This window comes from Oryctolagus cuniculus, chromosome 21 (assembly GCF_964237555.1).
Source record: "Oryctolagus cuniculus chromosome 21, mOryCun1.1, whole genome shotgun sequence".
Classification (NCBI taxonomy): Eukaryota; Metazoa; Chordata; class Mammalia; order Lagomorpha; family Leporidae; genus Oryctolagus; species Oryctolagus cuniculus.
Window position 1 is genome coordinate 25,801,858 of NC_091452.1, and position 20,123 is coordinate 25,821,980.

Below are 20,123 nucleotides of genomic sequence, written 5' to 3' on the forward strand. Positions count from 1 at the left end.
ATATTATCTATAATAATAAAATATATAGTATCTTATATATAATTATTGCATATAATTATATATAATATATTATTGATATCAATATATTACAATTATTATGTTATTATAATTATACTATATTATAAAATTTACATATAATAAAATATATAATAAAATAAATTATCTATAAAACATATAAATTGTTAATTTTATATATTATGATAATGATATTGATATATGTATTAATATATAAATTAATAATTTAATACTTAAATAATTAATATGAATTATATTAATGTTATATATATTATAACATTATATGATAATGATATATTGATATATTAATATTAATACGTAAAATAATTATTTAGTAATTATATAATAATATATAATATATAAATAATATGTAATATATAATAATAACAATGATATAATATAATATGTAATAATGGTATAATATAATATTTATAAATAATTAATATTATAAATAATGAATAAAAATAAAAAAAATTTTTGAAAGGCAGTTACACAGAGATAGGGAGACACAGAGAGCCTAGCTGAAGCCAGGAACCAGGAGTTTTTTCCAAGTCTCCCACATGGGTTCAGGGGCCCAGGCATTTGGGCCATCTTCTGCTGCTTTCCCAGGTGCATCAGCAGGGAGCTGGATGGTAAGTAGAGCAGCTGGGACTCGAACCTGTGCCTGTATGGGATGCTGGTGCCACAGGCAGATGCTTAACTTGCTATGCCACAGTGCCAGGCCCCAGCTTAGTGGCTTCAAGGCTCATCTATCATGTTATAGCATGTGTCATATTTTTCTTAGTAAATAATAATACTCTGTGTGTGTGCCACTTTTTTTTTTTTTTATCCATCAACCCATGAATAGGAACTTGAGTGCTTCTTCCTTTGTTATTGTGAATAGTGCTGCTATGAACACAGTTGTTTTGAAGTTTGTGCAAACCTCTGCTTTCAGTTCTTTTTTGTTTTTAAGATTTATTTTATTAATTTAAAAGCAGAGTTAGAGAAAGATTGTCCATCCGCTTATCCACTCCCCAAATGGCTGCAGTGGTCGGGGCTGGACCAGGCTGAAGCCAGGAGCCAGGAATTCCATCCGGGTCTCCCACGTGGGTGCAGGGGCCCAAGTACCACTGCTTTCCCAGGCGCATTAGCAGAGAGCTGGATTGCAGGGGAGCAGCTGGGACTCGGAACTGATGCCCACATGGGATGTCGGCACTGCGTGTGGTGGTTTACCTGCTGCAACACTGGCCTCATGCTTTCAGTTCTCTGAGTAAATACCCATCAGTGGAATTTCTAGATGATATGGTACTTAGATTTTTCATTTTTGAAGAGCCATCAGTTGATGTATTCTGAAATGTTACTTTTTTCTTTGATGTTTGAAAGATACTGGGTTTAGAGATTTTCTTCAGAAAATTTTTTTAAAAGATTTATTTGTTTACTTGAAAGTCAGAGTTACACAGAGAGAAGAGAGGCAGAGAGAGAGAGACAGAGGTCTTCCATCCGCTGGTTCACTCCCCAGATGGCTGCAATGGCCAGAGCTGCACCGATCCGAAGCCAGGAACCAGGAGCTTCTTCCAGGTCTCCCCACGTGGGTGAAGGGGCCCAAGAGTATGTGCCTTCTTCTACTGTTTTCCCAGGCCATAGCAGAGAGCTGGATCGGAAGTGGAGCAGCCAGGTCTCAAACCCGCATCCATATGGGATGCTGGTGCTTCAGGCCAGAGCGTTAACCCACTGCGCCATAGCACTGGCCCCCAGAAATTTAAAAATGTTCTTTCACTTACCTCTTTTGTATTGTTTCTAGTGAGAAGTCTGCTGTGACTCTTAGCCTTGTTTTCTCTGTAAAATTATTATTTTTTTCTTGCTGCTTTTAAGATTTTATTAATGTGTTTAAGGATATTGATCATGCTGTGTACCTTGGTACAGTTTTTGTTAATTAGTTTTTGTTTTAAAAATGATCATTTTTTATTAAGTTTGGAAAACTTCCAATTGTTATTTTCTCTTACATGTTTTCCTGAGGCCAGCGCTGTGGCCTAGCTGGTTAACTGCCACCTGGGATGCCAGCATCCGATATGGGTGCCAGTTAGTGTCCTGGATGTTCCACTTCTGGTCCAGCTCCTGCTGATGGCCTGGCAAAAGCAACGGAACATGGATCAAGTGCTTTGGCCCCTGTCACCCGCATGGGAGACAAAGGTGGAAATCCTGGCTCCTGTTTTCTGCCTGGCCCAGCCTGGCCATTGCAGCCATCTGGGGAGTGAACCAGCAGATGGAAGATTCTCTCTCTCTCTCTCTCTCTCTCTCTCTCTCCCTCTCTCCCTCTCTCCCTCTCTCCCCTCCCTCTGTCTATCTTCATCCCTTTCTGTAGCTCTGACTTTCAAATAAGTAAATTAATAAATCTTAAAATAAAAACTTTTTTTCTGACTTTCTCTTATTTGGTGACTGGTTACATGTGTATTAGGGTGCTTGAAGTTGTTCACAACTCAATGGTTCTCTGTTAAAATAGCTTCATTTTAATTGTTTCAATTGGTATATCTTTAAATTTACTAATGTTCAGGTTCTGATTTGCCATTAATCTTATTCTCTGCATTTATTATGTGAGGCATTGTAGTTTTATCTCTAGATTTTTGATTTGTGTCTTTTAAAAATATGTTTCAATCCCTCCTTAGCATTCTTATTTTCTTGAATATATATATTTTATAGTAGACAATATCCTTGTATATTAATCTATGTCATTTCACTTGGTTTTCATTGGTTTCTTCTTGTCCTCATTACAGGTTGTGTTTTCCTGCTTATTTGCATGCCTGACATTATGAATTTCACTTTGTTGGGTGCTAGGTTTCTTATATTTATGAAATATTTTTACCTTTGTTGTAGAGCTTTTTTGCTGTTAAGTTCCTCAGAAATGGTTTGGTCCTTTGAAGATTTGTTTTCAGTGTATGTTGGGTGGGACCAGAGCAGCAGCAGTCTAGGCTAATTCTAGGCTAATTCCCTGTGTTGATGTGTATTTGGACTATGTGATGTCTCATATATTATGAGGGCTTTCTCACTCTGATTTATTAGGATAATATTCCTAGTCCTATGTAAGCTCTGGAGAGTGTTCTCCCTGCTTCTTTCTGGTAGTTCTTTTCCAAGTCTTGGAGAGTTTGCCAACACAAATGTGCTAACTGAGTCTCTGCTAAGACTTGGGGTGGGAGGGCTCTTGTAGGTCTCTGCAGTTTCTCTCAGTGCACCTGTCTCCTTTTCATATTTTGTTTTATGAACTTTAGCCACTTTGGTCTCTCATGCCAAATCTGTCTTCTCAACAAGGAGAGATTGCTGGACTCATTGGATTTCTCCTTCCCAGAGATGGAGACGAAAACTCTACAGAGTGTACTTGACCAAATATAGGGCTTAGCTGTTTCTTTCTCCCCTCTCAGGAATTATTAACATTTGCTGCCTCCTATTCAGTGCCTGAAATCTATTCATTCTTATGTATTTTCCCTGCATTTTTTAGCTGTTTAAGTCATTAGGTAGATTAATCTCTTCCTTGTTATTCTGTCTTGGCTGGAAGCAGAATTTGAGCCAGTTGTTTAATATCATGTTCTAATTTATTCATTTATAAAATGAAGATAATTCTATAAGTTGTGAGGGGGAAAAGGATAGTACATCTACATCATGTAGTGCAGTTACTGACACAGCGTAGATGCTGAGTAAATGTTAGTTGCTGTTATTTCTGGCTCATGAGAGGAAGCATGCGTTATGCCAGTGTGGGAAAGTAGGATCATGAGCAAATCCATTTTATTTTGACTCCTTTCTCTCATGTGCAGAATTAAAAAGCAAGTAGTGGCAGTGTTTCTCACCCTTCCTCCCCTATTGACTTATTTCAAAGAGGGCTAAAATATCATTATTAAGAATCTACATAACATAAATGTAGTAAGCCATTTTGTTGTAGTTAAGTCAGAAGAGTGTAGCAATTAGGAATGTAGTCCATAGGGTCAGTCCTGGACTGAAGTCCTTGCTTTCCTTTTTATCAATCCAGAGTAAGGTTGTTCTGCCTGCCTCATGCTCCGTGATACACACGAGGCAGCACCACCTCCTTCACTGGGTTGTTGGGGAATTAAATACATTAATGCTGATGCAGCCCTTTAGCACAATGATATCACATAGACAGGGCTTAATAAGTAATAGCTACTTTAGCTTTACTAGTAGTAAAGTTCACACTGAGATCTTCAACTGGAATGACCATATTGAGCTCCAGATTGCTAGGGCATGCTTTACTTTTTATGGATTTTCCCTTTTTAATATATCTTAGTAGTATTTGTATATGTCTTTACGTGTCACAGAATATATTTATATACATTATCTTATTTTTTTACGTGGATCCTTGACTCTTTTTTTCCCTTGAAGAAATTGAGGCTCAGAGAAGATAAGCAATTAACTTAAGGCCAAAGAGTAAATGAGAGAACTACAACTAAATCACTGATCGGAGAACTTAAGATATGGTGTCCATGCTACTTCCGAGTGAAACATTTCACTTGTGTGAAGATGTATGTACTGTTAACCAACAATGGCTTTTATACTCTTGCAGGCAAAGAGCATGAGGACTCTCACTCCTTTTATTGCACTTAGTGACCAGCACCCAGTATACTGATGTTATCTGCATGTTATCTATGAGAAGAAAAACACAACTGTTGTCTTACTTCCAAAAATTGAGGTTGACTATTGAGTAATTAGCACCTGTTTAAGACACTGGACCATAGTAATTCTTTCTTCATCACAGATGTTATGACTCTTGATTTTTAGCTTTGAAAACAAATATCTTCTCAGTATATAAATTTACTACATTTTCTCTTCAGGGTAAAGCTTTTCTAGAATCATATAGCAAGTGGAACTGTTACTTGACAATTTCATGGATTTTATAGTAATTCCTTTAGTAGATTCCATTTATAGATCAAATGTCTGTGACTAAATGTAATTACTTACAGCTAAATCTGATCAAAGCAATAAAGCTCAAAATAACTTGCATGGACTTTAAAGCACAAAAGGAGGCAGGATGTTTTATGATGGACAGTCCCAATTGTTTCTTTTGAAAAATAGCCCTTAATTTGAAACATGGCTGTGTTCCTCCATGTTTGCTTTCAGGAAAAACAAAAATAAAACCAAACCCTAAAAAAGCAATCGTTATTTCATGTTTTTTCCTACACTATAACATCCTGATAGGCAAATGGTTTTCTTTGGCCAGTTAATTGTCATGGTCTCTTCATGCTCATTGAATAATTCTCTTTTTTCTTTATTTACCTTGTATTAGAATAGTTACATTCTCTTAAGGAGCTTATTTTGACAGTTTTGTTATTTTATCTGTCTTGCTTATGGATTTAGGCAGAAGATTGCTATCATTTTCAGGAATTAGTTTTGGTTAAATCACCCTGCTAGCTTAATACTGTTATTTGGTACTATTCTTATTTATTCCCTTAGATACTGGTTATGTTTTTTCATAATTACCTTTTTTAATTTTTAAAAGATTTTATTTATTTATTTGAGAGTTGAGTCACAGACAGTGAGAGGGAGAGACAGAGAGAAAGGTCTTCCATCCGCTGGTTCACTCCCCAGATGGCCACAATGGCCAGAGCTGCACCGATCCAATCCAAAGCCAGGAGCCAGGAGCTTCTTCTGGTGTCCCACGCAGTTGCAGGAGCCCAAGGACTTGAGCCACCTTCTACTGCTTTCCCAGGCCATAGCAGAGAGCTGGATTGGAAGAGGAGCAGCTGGGACTAGAGCCGGTGCCCATATGGGATGCTGGCACCACAGGCAGAGGATTAACCTACTGTGCCACAGCGCCGGCCCCCATAATTACCTTTTAAAAAAGCCTGTTTGTAAAACCCATTACTCTAGATGATAAATCTATGTTCTATGGTACTTGTACTTATTAGTGCAGATGTTGATCGGTGGTATTTTTAAAAATTTGATTTCTGTGAGTAGGCAAGGGGAGAATGACAGACAGACAGAGACAGAGCTCCCATCATGACTTATTACCCAAATGTCCTCAGTGGCCAGGGCTGGACCATGCCGAAGCCAGGAATCAGAAACCCAGTCCCTGTCTCTCTCATGAATGGCAGGGAATCAGCCGCTTGAGCCGTCACCTGCTGCCTGCACAATAGCAGGAAGCTGGATTTGGGAGCAGAGCTGACTTGACCCAGGCACTTGCATAAGGGATGCAGGCATGGCAAGCAGTGTCTTAATCTCTAGGCCGAACCCCTAGCCCAACAGTGGTGTTTTTGGAGATGGGATTGGAATCTCCAGACTGTGATATTCTTCGCCCTCTCTTTTTTAGTAGAAGAATCCTGTTAACTGCTCCACAGTGTCTGAGGACCTTGATTCTGTGTAAGCAAGGCAGCTCTTGATTTGCTTATCTCTTATACGACATCGGATATGTATAAGAAATCAAACCTTTGTGTCCTATATGAACCAACTTGTTTTTTACATGGGACCTCAAAATGTTGGGCAATTAACCAGGTGCCTTTGTGTGAGCAGGGGGTTTTTGAGCTTGGCTCACACCTTTGCTGTTATCTGTCTACTTCTGGAAGCAAGCTTCAGGAGGTGCCTGCAGATGTTTCCAAGAAACCACCTTGCATATAATTTTTCACACTGATTTTAGGGGCCAGGAGCCCATCTGTGTACCTAACGATAGCCCCTTCTCTCTCCTCTCTTAGTACCTGGCACAAAGTAGATGCCTGCAAGATGCAAGCCGAGGGGCTGATGTTTGGCACAGTGGATTGGGCTGCTGATTGGGACACCCATATCACATATCAGTGTGCATAGGATGGAGTCCCACCTCTGCTTCTGATTCAGCTTCTGGCTGTACACCTGGGAGGCAGCAGATCATGGCTGAAGTACCTGGGTTCCTGCCACCCACATGGAACACTCTGATGCAGTTAGTTCCTGGCTTCTGGTTTCAGCCAAAAGAGCCAGGCTCTTGCGGACTTTTGGAGAATGAGAGGGTGGATGGAGGTTCTCCCTCCCTCTCTCGTCCTTTTTTCTCTCTCTCTCTCACCTTCTCATTATGTTGCTGTGCCTTTCAGATAAGTACAAAATAAACAAAGAAGAGATATAGGTTGGACATCCATTATCCAAAAATCTGAAATACCCTGAAATCTGCAACACTTCCAGTCTCAGACATTTCAGATAAGGGATATTGAAGCTGGATTTATTATTTGAACAGATGAAGGATACAATAAATAGTGTGACAGTACTCTGGTGGTGAGGCCATCATATCTAACATTGTTTGTACTTGCTCTTTGTGTTCTTCTGTGGCCCCTTGCTATATATTACAAGAAAGGAGGGGGTCAATTAACTACAAGCTTCAACTGGAAACACAGACTGTGCTACAGGGGATTTAGCTAACAAATTTCACTAGTGGAGGCTTTCCTAGGTTTGGAAATGACTTATCCAAGGTCAATTGATCAATCAGTGTGAGGTTTACAGGCACGCTCTGCTGATTCCAGCACAAATCAGGTTACTCTTCCCCACTTCAGATGGTTGTTAGCTGGCCCATGTTGGCAGGAGTCGTGGCCACTGAGATTGACTGAGAGGAAGAAGACAAGGAGAAAGCTGGTCATCAGCATCCAGGAGTGGCCGGGTCTGGGCCTTCAGTTAGGAACATTGTTACCCAGTGTGGAACAAAGAGGATAAAGTGGGGGAAAGTACACATCAGTGTCTTACACTTCTTCTTTTTTTTTACAATTGATTAAAAAAGATGAATAGGACAGACTGAATAATAGGGAGGTGGGAGAGAAAGTGGTAGCTGGGGAGGGCTCAGGGCACATGACTGGGACTTCAGAGAAAGAAAAACATTGCCATGTGGGTGAGCAAAATGCTGAAGTTTCAAAGCAACAGTAATTTTACACTGAAAATCCTGTAATTACGTGCTTGGCTGTTTAATAAAAACGTCCTGTAGTGAAATTACTATATATTTACTTTGTATCTGAAATGCAGAGTATCTTAAATACATGTCTCACTGTGGGATGAGTGCTACATCTTACAGTTTTTGAAAAAGGAAATTAGCTGCTCAGAAATTTCCCAACTATAGATAATCAATTCAGAGTTACCTGATTAAATCTATCATTTGTCAGTCATGGAGTGTTCCTCTTTGCTGAACTCTGGAACTAAAATTTCTGTAGGAAAACAAATGGTTGTATTCTTAACACATTACATACGAACTCACTGCGAGAAAGTTGGTAACGAGAATGATCAAGTTGCATCTTTACAGAAATGGAGGCTGTCTGGCCTGAGGTTGAAGTGCAGCCTGCACTTCTAAGGGCTGGAATCTCGTGCCCTCACAAACATCCAGCAGTCTCACTGTTTTGCACCCTGAGAGGCAGCAGATCATGAGCCACCTAGTTGGATCCCTGTTACCACATGGGAGACCCTGATTGAGATTTGGGCTCCTGGCTTTGGCTTGGCCCAGCCCTGGCTGATATGGGCTTTTGGGGGATTGAACCAGCAGATACCAAATTTCTGTCTTTCAAACAAAATAAAACAAAAAACAAACAACAACAACAACAAAAAACCTCACTACTTTAATGACAGTTAAAATGACGTTTAGTAAGTAGTGTTAAATTCCCAAGCTTTAAAATGCACCTGAGTCACTTGGGTATATCCTTAAAGTCGTAGCTTTATTCACTAGATTTGGGCAAGTCGTGAGATCTTGCCTGCTAACAGACTCATGGAGGGCTGTTGCTGGTAGGCCTGGCATGACATCAAATAGTGAACTTTCATGACATTGCCTCTCTAGCTCACGCTCCCTGGTCTCTCTGTGGGTCTGCCTTTGCATTTCTTGATCCACGTGCATTTCCACCTCTGACTCCTTGCTCGTGCCTCTCACTGTCCCCCTTTCCTTCTGTCTCTCTCTGCCTTCCTCTTTCTCTGCTTCCCTCTCCTTCCTTCCTTTCTGCTTTCCCCTTCTCTGTCTCTTCTCTCTGCCAACCGACCTCCCTCTTACCTCCTTTTGTAGCCTGCCCCTTCTTCCCTGAGTAGGTATCCAACTGAGGGACAGGAAACGTACCTTTACAGGAATGAAGTCCAGGAGTCTTCACTCACTTGTGAATTTTTTGAGGGCTGGAGCTCATGAGGCCCAGAAGGGAGGGCTTGAACTCTACTCCCTGCCTACTACATGAGGTTGGCTAGATTTTTACTAATGACCATGAAAGTAGTTCTGAGACCTCCTATAGATAACAGAGTGGGGAACCTAGGAAAAAATGAGTGATACCTCGTCCTGGGGAGTAGCTAATGGGAGAGGCAAGGGTACTAGTGTTAGATCTTGACCCGTAATGGCTAGATGAGGGGTTAGAGAGGAGGGCGTCTGGACAAACTTGCTCTTTCTAAAAATTTTGAGAACTCTAATATTCTTTACATCCCATGAAGGTTTTATATACTTTCCATTAGCATATACTAATTGTACATATTTATGGGGCACCGTGTGGTATCAGGATACTTATACAGCATGCACTGGTCTCATCACAGTGATTAGCCTTTCCATCGCCTATGAGCTCCTCTCTCCCAGTTCTTCATAAAATGCATAGCCGACTATCACGAACTGCAGTCACCCCCGAGCTTGCTTTTGGTTCTGCTCTGCCCTCTGCTGGCTCATGGCCTCCTCTGCTCCTGCAGATTGAAGAGCACAGGATATGTGTCTGCGTTAGGAAACGCCCGCTTGCTGAGTAAACAAGGTAGGGAAGCAGTTGTCAGAAAGATGCTGTCACGTGAGTCCCTCTGCGTCCAGCAAGCACCTCCTAAAATTCTCTTTCTGCAGAATTGGCCAAGAAGGGAATTGATGTGATTTCCATTCCTAGCAAGTGTCTTGTCTTGGTACACGAACCCAGATTAAAAGTGGACTTAACAAAGTATCTGGAGAACCAAGCATTCTGCTTTGACTTTGCAGTTGATGAAACAGTTTAAATGAAGTTGTCTACAGGTTGGTCTTTTTTTTTCCTCCTTGTGTCCTCCTTCGCTGATGCTTTCCACTTTTAAATGCAGGATACTTTGGTAACACTACGCACAGACACCCTGGAGTTGAAACCCCTTGCTGGCCTCTCATGTTTTCTGGGGTCAGTGCTGGAAGCCAGGACAGCCCCATTTTGTACTTGTCACATCCCTTTCTGCAGCTTTAGTGAATGGATCACGAGTGAGGTATCATCCAGTACACTTTGAGGCTGGGCTGCACAGGCTCCAAGGGTCCTCTTGGTGTCTAAATCAGCTACTCCTATTCCCATTGGACTTAATAGGCTCAGGGAACCTCAGCTCTGCTCACACACACACTAGACTCATATGACTATTTAAATCAATCTAAATAAAACTTAAATTCAAATTCCAGTGCCTTATTTATACTGCCCATATTTCAGTTGATCAGTTGCCACATGTGGCAGTGGCTACTATTGGACAGCACAGTGGCTACTGTCCAATCATCACAGAAAGTTCTGGAGCAGAGTTTGACACACTAGGCGTAGGCCACATCTGGCTCATGGTAGCCAGGCTGAAGCCAGGAGCTAGGAACTCCATCTGGGTCTATCACATGGGTGATAGGGACTCAAGTACTTGGGCCATCTTCCTCTGCCTTCCCAGGTACATTAGCAGAAAGCTGGACTGGAAGCAGAGGAGCTGGAACTAGAACTGGCACTCCAGTGTAGGATGCCTGTCTCACAAGTGCTGGTTTAACCTGCACCACAACACTGGCCCCTGTATCGATAAGTTCTGGATCCATGACTGCAACCAAACATGGGTCAAAAAGATTCAGGAGAAAATGTATCTGTATTCAACATGCACAGGTTTTCCCCCTTTGTCATTTCTTCCTAAGCTATACAGTGTGACAACTCCTTATATAAAGTTTACATTGTGTTAGGTATTATGAAATATAGAGGAGCTGAAGAATAGGAGAGGATATGCATAGGTTATATGTAAATACTATGGCATTTTATACAAGAATTTGAGTAACTGTGGATTGTGGCATCGGGTTGTGGGGTAGGGGTCCTGAAATCAATCCCGTGCAGATACTGAGGGATGGCTCCACAAATACTCTTACCCTCCTCGGCATCCTTTCTCTCAGATTCACAGCAAGGCCACTGGTACAGACAATTTTTGAAGGGGGGAAAGCAACTTGCTTTGCATATGGCCAGACAGGAAGTGGCAAGACACGTGTGAGTATTCAGGGCTGGATGGGGAGAGCCTTCCTGTGGTGCAGCACTGGGCCTGGAGGACAGGGAGCTGCTTCCAGAAATTCAGTGCAGATGCTCCATATGCTCTCACCACAGCAGATGCGGGGTGGGCTGAGGTCGATCTAAATCCAGCCTCCTCCTGGCTTGTAACAGTGTGTCTCACTGTTGCAGTGGAACCAGTAGAATTCTGGCCTGAACCAAGGGCCTTGTGTGTGTGTGTGTGACAAAGGCAGAGAGAGACTTCCATTTGCTGGTTTATTCACCAAATGCCCAGAACAGCCAAGAGCTAGGAACTTATTTATTTATTTATTTATTTATTTGAAAGAGTTACACAGAGAGGGGGAGAGACAGAGATCAGAGAGATCTTCCATCCACTGGTTCACTCCCCAGATGACTGCAATGGCCAGAGCTAGGCCAATCTGGAGCCAGGAGCTTCTTCTGGGTCTCCCACATGGGTGGCAGGGACCCAAACACTTGGGCCATCTTTTGTTCATTTTTCCAGGCCATTAGCAGGGAGCTGGATTGGAAGCAGAGCAGGCAGGACTCAAACTGGCACCCTTATGGGATGCTGGCATCAAAGGCGGCACCTTAACCTGCTATGCCACGATGTTGGCCCCGAGAGCTAGGAACTTAAACTTGCTCTCTCAAGTGGGTGGCAGGTGCCCAAGCCCTTAGGCCATGATCTGCTGCCACCAAGGTTGTGTATTAGCAGGAAGCTAGAACCTCCCAGGACTTGAACCTGCTTACTCTGATAATGGAATGTTGGTATCCCAGTCAGCATATTAACTGCTGCACCGAGTGCCTGTTCCTTCAAGGGTCTTCTCCCCCTTCCTTTTGCAGACTATGGGTGGAGACCTAGCTGGTAAAGCCCAGAATGCATCGAAAGGCCTGTAGGTATTGCATTCTGTCGCATTGGGGTTGGGCACGGAAAGGCAGGTTGTTTACTTATCCAGGCTCACTCTCTCTCAGCCCGAGATGTCTTCCTCCTGAAGAATCAGCCTTGCTACCGAAACCTGGGCCTGGAAGTCTATGTGACATTCTTTGAGATCTACAATGGAAAGGTGGCTGGCAAGGAGCTCCTTGTTTATGCTGTTGGGGTTTCTGACTTTCTAAAACCTTGAATTCTGCTAGCAATTGATAGCAGCCCAACAACCTGTTAGCTGTCAAACTTCTGATGGACCACCTGCCCTGCACGAGTACAGGATTTTATCTGATGGTTTCATCAACAGGAATAGTAGGACGACTCCTCAGGTCTCCATCTCAGATGGGGGTTTGCCTGGGTGCACCATCATCCCTTGGCCCACCTTCTCCGTCACCTGCTTCCCTGATTGTATTCGTTCATTCTCCTAATTGCCCCTTCCTCTCCTATACCTCTCTCTGCTTCCTAACAGTGTGTCGGTTTTTGCGGAGTTGTCTTCCCTAGGGCAAGATTTGAGTACTAAAAGTAGCTAATATTTATCACATTCGGGTACCGTATACTAAGCACTATCTGAAGCACTTTGTGGTTTCAACTTCATGGATGAGAAACAAGGCTGGAGTGGTTAAATAACTTGCCGAAGCTGGCACAGCTGATAGTGTAGCAGAGTTGCTTCAAACCAAGGCAGCTTGGTTCAGATCCCAAGTATAATGCCCTCTGCTGACCTGGGGTCTGTCAGCCTGGGTTCTCTGTCCTTGTCCAGCTGCCATGGGGGCTCTGTAGCAGGGAGGAGTTGGGTAGGGTGACTATGGTCTCAGCCTCCTGCTTCCTGTCTGGCACAGCTGTTCGACTTGCTCAACAAGAAGGCCAAACTGCGTGTGCTGGAAGATGGCAAGCAACATGCACAGGTGGTGGGGCTGCAGGGGCACCTGGTCAACTCCGCTGATGATGTCATCAGGATGATCGACATGGGCAGCACCTGCAGGTCAGAGCACTGGAAGAGGACAGGCCAGATAACGCATGGTTCAGGTGGCAGGGTAGCCCTGAGCCCATTTCTGCTTCTAGAGTGTGGCTTCCCCCCAGCTTGGTAAAGGCTACAAAGTCCAGAGCTCATCAGAACTGAGAATGCTTTCATCTTACCAAAGAAGGCTTTGTTTGCAGGCTATTATTACCTTGGAGGCATGTTTCCTGACATCTCTGGGTTTTTCCTTGTTCTCTCATCCCTTTGTGGTGGAAGTTAGGAGCTCTAGGTCTGTTCCTGGCTGGAAGCAATGGAGCTGTAACTCCTCTGTGAGAAGTAGGGAACACTGCCATCAAGGCCTTAGGCATGGCCCACTGTGGTGCTGAGCAGCTGCGGAGGCCCTGGAGGAGTGCTGTCCCCTGCAGGGCCGTCAGCTTTACTAGATGGTTCATTACAGCCCCCGCCCTTCCCTGCGTGTCCTCTGTGTGACACAGGACACTGCTTTCCTTCTGCAAGTTCACATGAGCCCCCAGGTCTAGCCAAGGCCCTCACACTGAATCCATTCTGGCTGTCAAGAAAATGTGTTAGGCCAGATTAGTCTGGAGGGAGGGAGAGCTGCTGCCCAAGCAGAGCAGCATGAAGTCTGGGACAGGAACTTAGGACTTCTTAGTGTCCTGCCAGGTCCCTCCCTCACCAGAGACTGAGGTGGCCTGGACTCTGGGGTGCCGGGGGCCTGGTGACCCCAAAAGCTCATAGCCTTTTTTTTTTTTTTGACAGGCCGAATGGACAGTGAGAGACAGACAGAGAGGAAGGTCTTCCTTTTGCCGTTGGTTCACCCTCCAGTGGCCGCCACGGCCAGCGCACCGTGCTGATCTGAAGGCAGGAGCCAGGTGCTTCTCCTGGTCTCCCATGGGGTGCAGGGCCCAAGCACTTGGGCCATCCTCCACTGCACTCCCGGGCCATAGCAGAGAGCTGGCTTGGAAGAGGGGCAACCGGGACAGAATCCGGTGCCCCGACCGGGACTAGAACCCTGTATGCCAGCGCCGCAAGGCGGAGGATTAGCCTACTGAGCCACGGCACCGGCCAATAGCCTTTCTTTGTCCTCTTGCTATAGCACCTCTGGGCAGACATTTGCCATCTCCAACTCCTCCCGGTCCCATGCCTGCTTCCAGATTCTTCTTCGAGCCAAAGGGAGAATGCATGGCAAATTCTCTTTGGTGGATCTGGCAGGGAATGAGCAAGGTGCTGCCACTTCTAGCGCTGACCGGCAGACCCGCATGGAGAGTGCAGAAATTAACAAGAGTCTCCTGGCCCTGAAGGCAGTGGGATGAGTGTGGAGGGGCTACCTTGGAGTTCTGCTGGAAGGGAGGGAGCGGTTACACAGGAGGAAAGAAGGGACCTCACTTGTTGCTGCTCTTGCTCCACAGGAGTGCATAGGGCCCTGGGACAGAACGAGGCTCATACCCCGTTCTGTGAGAGCAAGCTGACACAGGTGCTCAGGGACTCCTTTATCAGGGAAAACTCAAGGACTTGCATGGTGAGTGCAGTAGCTTTGGAGGGGATGGTGCAGGAGGAAACAGTTGCTTTCCAAAGAGACATTCCGTTCTGTCCGTGGGCAGGAGGCTCAGCACCTGGCTGCCTGGGGAGTCCAGGCTCTAACCTGACTTCAGCACCCACCTCGTTGCCCACCCACGTGGGAAGGAAAGGATCTACCTCCTTTACTGAGTGTAGGTGCAGCTCTTGGTGGTGGTGGAGTGGGGGGGGGTCATTCCTCTCTTACCTAGTGAGAAGGGAGTTTCAGCATTCAGAAGCCTCTGAGTAAGCAGGAGAGCCAAGCCCTGTCTTGCACGGCTTCCCTCAGGCTCACTGGGTTTCAGCCTAGAAAACGGACCAAAGCATGAGGTTCCAGCTTTGAATGATTTTTCATCCTCCACCCATTTTATCCCCAAACCCTTCAAGGTGAGGTCTACCCTCCCTTCCCTCCAGGGAACAGCCTCTCCCTACCAGCTGGGTATGCACAGCCTGGGTGCTATTGAGTGCTCTCATCTAACTGTGGGTCTTGGCAGCTACTCTGGGAGCAGGGTGTCTAGTGCCCTCACCCTGTGATCTTCAGCCTCGAACCATCCTTTCCCTTGTTAGGGTCGAGAAACATCCGCCACCCAAGGAACAACTCCAAGAGACACTTGCAATCAGCAAGGGGTTTATTGAAACCAGCATGCTGGTGCTCTCTGAACACGCAGGAACAGAGCAGCCCCGAGACGTCAAGGGTCAGGGTTTTTATAGGGTTTTCAGAGACATTCCACCATTTAGCGAATCATCTCACCCGCGGGAAACTCATTATCGAATCAACCCACACCTCTGGAAACTCATTATCGAATCAACCCACACCTCTGGAAACTCATTAGCAAATCAACCCACACCGAAGGAAACTCATTAGCATGTGCGGGGAGTTCAAAGGACATCTGGCTAGAAGGATGGGTGAGGCAAGGGTTACACAGCTTTGGCCCCTCATCCTCACACAGGTGCAGCTGTAAATATAAGGAACCGGAACTATACAACCCCTGCCCCACCGGGTTTCAGCTTTGGGGAAGGAGGTTTAGGCCTGCAGTTTTAATTCTTCACCCTCTTTGGCAGATTGCCATGATCTCACCAGGGGTAAGTTCCTGTGAAAATACTTTAAACCCACTCCGCTATGCAGACAGGTACTAGTACCTATAGCCAGGTAGGATGTGGGCTGGCATCGGGGAAGGAAATGGCAATGCTGGAAGGGGAAGGCTTGGGGACCTCAGTGTCGGCTATGTCCTGTGACTCAGAAATCTGAGGCTTGGGATTTCAGCCATGATGCCAGGTCTGTCCCTTCCTCTCTGGGCCTTGGTGAATCAGCCGTGTCTGTTTGTTAACCAGGCCAGCTTCATCTGTACACCGCTTCTCCTTGGCTGAAGGCAAAGGTGCTCCTCCACCCCTTGTATCCTGGGTGGGGCTGCCTTCCTGCGGTGGGTACCAGGGAGCTGCTGTGGGATCCCAGAGCTTGTTGTTTCCTCAGAGTCAAGGAACTGAATCCCCACAGAGGGCCCAGTGGAGAGAAGCTAACTCAGATGGAAACAGAAGAGATGGAAGCCAGCTCTAAGGGGGCCCGGAGTGCAAGCAACGTAAGGGGCAGGGTGGGGACAGGCAAGACAGAAATGGGGCCTGCAGAGGTGGGGACTGGGCCACACTGTCTTTCTCTTGGCTCCCTTAGTTCTCCAACGAAGAGGATGAACTGTCTTCCCAGGTGTCCAGCTTTAATGAAGCCACGACCCAGATCAGGGAGCTGGAAGAGAGGGCCAAGGAAGAGCTCAAGGAAATTGTGCAGGTGGGAGGTGGCCCTCTTGGGGGAGGGGCTGGGGATCTACCCTGGCACAGCCCTCGGAGGGTCAGCGCTGTGGAAAGGGCAGCAGGGCCCTAAAGCTGGAGTCTTGTACGTAGTTTATGCCAAGTGCCCAGACTTCATTACTGAGAGAGGAGAAGCCATTGGAAGCAGTTTGGCAGAGTGGTGACATGGTTGTGTCAGAGCTTTGGATGCATTCCTGTGGCCACGGTGTGGATCCTGGTCTGGGGACTAGAAAGGAAGAGCAAAGGTGGAAGAAGTAAGGAAATAGTTGGGAAGAATCCCAGAGAAATGTTGGTGCCTAGACCATGTGTGCTTGGCCATGGGATAAGACCCAAGCACTATTTAGGGAATGGAATTGGCAGGTTTTGATATCCAGCAAGGTGAAAGAATAGAGCTGCCACTCAGATTTCAGGCTTGGGCATGAAGAACAGTGATGTCATTCATTCAACACAGGGGTTAGAGACAAGTTGAGTAGGAAGAATATGGATCATGCTGAGGATTTCCCAGGAGAGAGGGGGAGGGGGCAGGATATGGGCTGTGGACAGAGGAGTGGCGTCTTTTTTTTAAGATTGATTAATTCATTTGAAAGATCTTCCACCTGCTGGTTCACTCCCCAAATGTCCACAACAGCTGAAGCTAGGAGCTTCTTCGGGTCTTCCATGTGGGTTCAGGGGCCCAAGTACTTGCACCATCCTCTGGCTACTTTGCCAGGCTCATCAGCAGGGTGCTGGGTCAAAAGTGGAGCTTCTTTATCCGCTATGCCACAACGCTGACCCTTGAGGGGTGGCATCTTGTGCAGGCATCTGTGTTGCATGTACAGCCCCAAGAATGATGTGCAGAAGTCGCTTGGTTGTGTCTGAGTTGATAGGGTCTTTCCTGTGTTGTTACAGCAAGGACCAGGCTGGCTTGAGCTCTCCATGATGACTGAGCAGCCAGATTATGACCTGGAGACTTTTGTGAACAAAGCGGAATCTGCCCTGGCCCAGCAAGCCAAGCACTTCTCGGCTCTGCGAGGTGGGTGCGGCTGGATGGGTGCCAGCGGACTGTGGTGGCCTCTGTGGCTCCCAGGCAAAGTGGCAGAGGCAGCTCTGCTCTGAGTGAAGGGGGGCCTCTGGGACTCCGCTAACCCCATGTATCTCACTGCCCCTTCCTTCCAGATGTCATCAAGGCTTTGCGTGTGGCCATGCAGCTGGAAGAGCAGGCCAGCAGACAGATAAGCAGCAAGAAACGGCCCCAGTGACAACTGCAAAGGAAAGATCTGTTTCACACCCTCCTCTGCAAACTTTGGGCACCTGTGGGTTGGCCAGGGTCTGAGCTGGGATGGGTGTCAGTAAATGCCAAGTATGGGGGCATGGGTCCCAGGGCAGCTGGGGAGGGGTCAGAGGGACACTGGATGCTACTTTCTGTTTCCTCAGTTGCCCCCCTAAGGGGGGCAAGCAAGGAGGACATCCTAGTTACTTGCTGTGTATTGCTTGCTGGGGGAGGGCTCCCTGGGGACAGAAGAAGCTGGGGTTCAGCTCTGCTGACGCTGACCTGCTTTCCACACTCTTGGTCCAGGCTCTTATGTCTTCTAACTGAAAAAAGAGTTTCTGGGATTTCCTCCTTCCTTGCTATTTTTAAAGCCCGAGAGGATCCCTGCTGTTTTATGTGTTTATTCATGTGTCTCACAATAAAGCAAGAAAAAAAATTAGCCTTTTGAGTGGTGTAGGGGGAGGGTCTAGGATGTGTCTGAGCCTTCTGGGACACAGGACAGGACCACAGCATGACCTCTGGGCAGTGCTGGCTCAGTACTACCCCTGCAGTTTCTGTGACAGGCTGAAGCCTCCACTCTGACACATTGCTCTGTTTGATTAGGCACTCAGGAGGCTCTGGGCCCTTTCCTAGAGAAAGGAACTATAAAAAGGAGATGGCCTTCTGCCTATTAGAGTCTATTCAAGAGAGGTTGAAGATTCTGTGGGAACACTAACAAGAAAGTGCTTGACTTGCTGGACAAGCAAAGGATCTGAAGGACCACACCAATTTGATCTCAGAAAATGAGAAGTTTGCCGAGTTGTCTGAGCCAAACACAGGGCAGGGGCAGTTTACAAACTGGAAGACTCCACATTCCAAGTACAGAGTATGAAGTACTGAATGGTAATGAGGTCATTAGTTTCAAGGCTAGGAGCCATGGAATCAAGTGCCTGGTCAGGAGGCTTCAGTCAGGGATATGAGCAGGGGCGCTACCGCTGAAACTCCAGGGAACACGGGGGTCAGCGCACCAGGTTCTGGCCCTCAGCCTGATGCTTCCTTTGTGAAACAAGGACAGTCTACCTCCTGGTGAGAGAATTACTAGTTTCAGGAACCATAACATTTGAATTTCTGGATTGAGAAATTTGGCCTGGTCAAAAGCTTGACAAATGACACCATCTCTGTGACCTTAAAAAACCTTCCAGAAAGATGGCCCAAGTCCTTGGGCACTTGTACCCAAATGGGAGACCCAGAAGAAGCTCTTGGCTCCTGGCTTTGGCCTGGCCTAGTCCTGGCCATTTTGGCCATTTGGGGAGTGAACCAGTGGATGAAAGATTCTTTCTCCTCTCTATATATTTCTGCCTTTCAAATAAATGAATAAACCTTAAATTAAAAAAAAAATAGCAGCCGGCGCCGTGGCTCAAAAGGCTAATCCCCCACCTTGCAGCGCCAGCACACCGGATTCTAGTCCAGGTCGGGGCGCCAGATTCTGTCCCGGTTGCCCCTCTTCCAGGCCAGCTCTCTGCTGTGGCCAGGGAATGCAGTGGAGGACAGCCCAAGTGCTTGGGCCTTGCACCCCATGGGAGACCAGGAGAAGCACCTGGCTCCTGCCTTCGGATCAACGCGGTGCACCGGCTGCAGCACGCTGACCGTGGCGGCCATTGGAAGGTGAACCAACGGCAAAGGAAGACCTTTCTCTCTGTCTCTCTCACTGTCCACTCTGCCTGTCAAAAAAAAAAAAAAAAAAAAAAAAGCTTCCAAAACCGAATCCGGCCCCTTCTGTAAAATGAAGCTATCAAACCACAGTTAGAAGGATTTTTTTTAACTTTATTTAATGAATATAGATTTCCAAAGTACAGCTTATGGACTACATTGGCTCCCCCCACCCATGACTTCCCTCCCATTGCAACCCTTCGCTTTCTCGCTCTCTCTCCCCTTCCATTCCTATCAAGATTCATTTTCAGTTTTCTATATATACAGAAGATCAGTTTAGTATACATTCAGTAAAGATTTCAACAGTTTGCACCCCCATAGAAACACAAAGTGAAAAATACTGTTTGAGTACTCGTTATAGCATTAAATCTCAATGCACAGCACATTAAGGACAGAGATCCTACATGAGGAGTAAGTGCACAGTGACTCCTGTTGTTGACTCTACAAATTGACACTCCTGTTTATGTCATCAGTAATCTCCCTATGCTCCAGTCATGAGTTTCCAAGGCTATGGAAGCCTTTTGAGTTCTCCGACTCTTATTTAGACAAGGTCATAGTCAAAGTGGAGGTTCTCTCCTCCCTTCAGAGAAAGGTACCTCCTTCTTTGATGACCTGTTCTTTCCACTGGGACCTCACTCACAGAGATCTTTCATTTAGGTCTTTTTTTTTTTTTTTCGCCAGAGTGTCTTGGCTTTCCATGCCTGAAATACTCTCATGGGCTTTTCAGCTGGATCCAAATGCCTTTAGGGCTGATTCTGA

At 45.8% G+C, this 20,123-nt stretch overlaps 1 protein-coding gene across 1 annotated transcript; it reads left to right on the plus strand.

Annotated features, from left to right (window-relative positions):
- Positions 1 to 3,722: 3,722 nt before the first annotated feature.
- On the plus strand, positions 3,723 to 19,381 carry LOC103345648 (kinesin-like protein KIF2C). Its single transcript, XM_070066289.1, is given in 13 exon segments — positions 3,723 to 3,745; positions 9,637 to 9,695; positions 9,779 to 9,869; positions 12,046 to 12,238; positions 12,936 to 13,078; positions 14,169 to 14,373; positions 14,482 to 14,485; positions 14,488 to 14,591; positions 15,689 to 15,756; positions 16,098 to 16,203; positions 16,293 to 16,406; positions 17,315 to 17,438; positions 17,582 to 19,381. Coding segments are annotated over 13 exon segments (1,317 nt in total). The 3' UTR covers positions 17,665 to 19,381.
- The last annotated feature ends 742 nt before the right edge of the window (positions 19,382 to 20,123 follow it).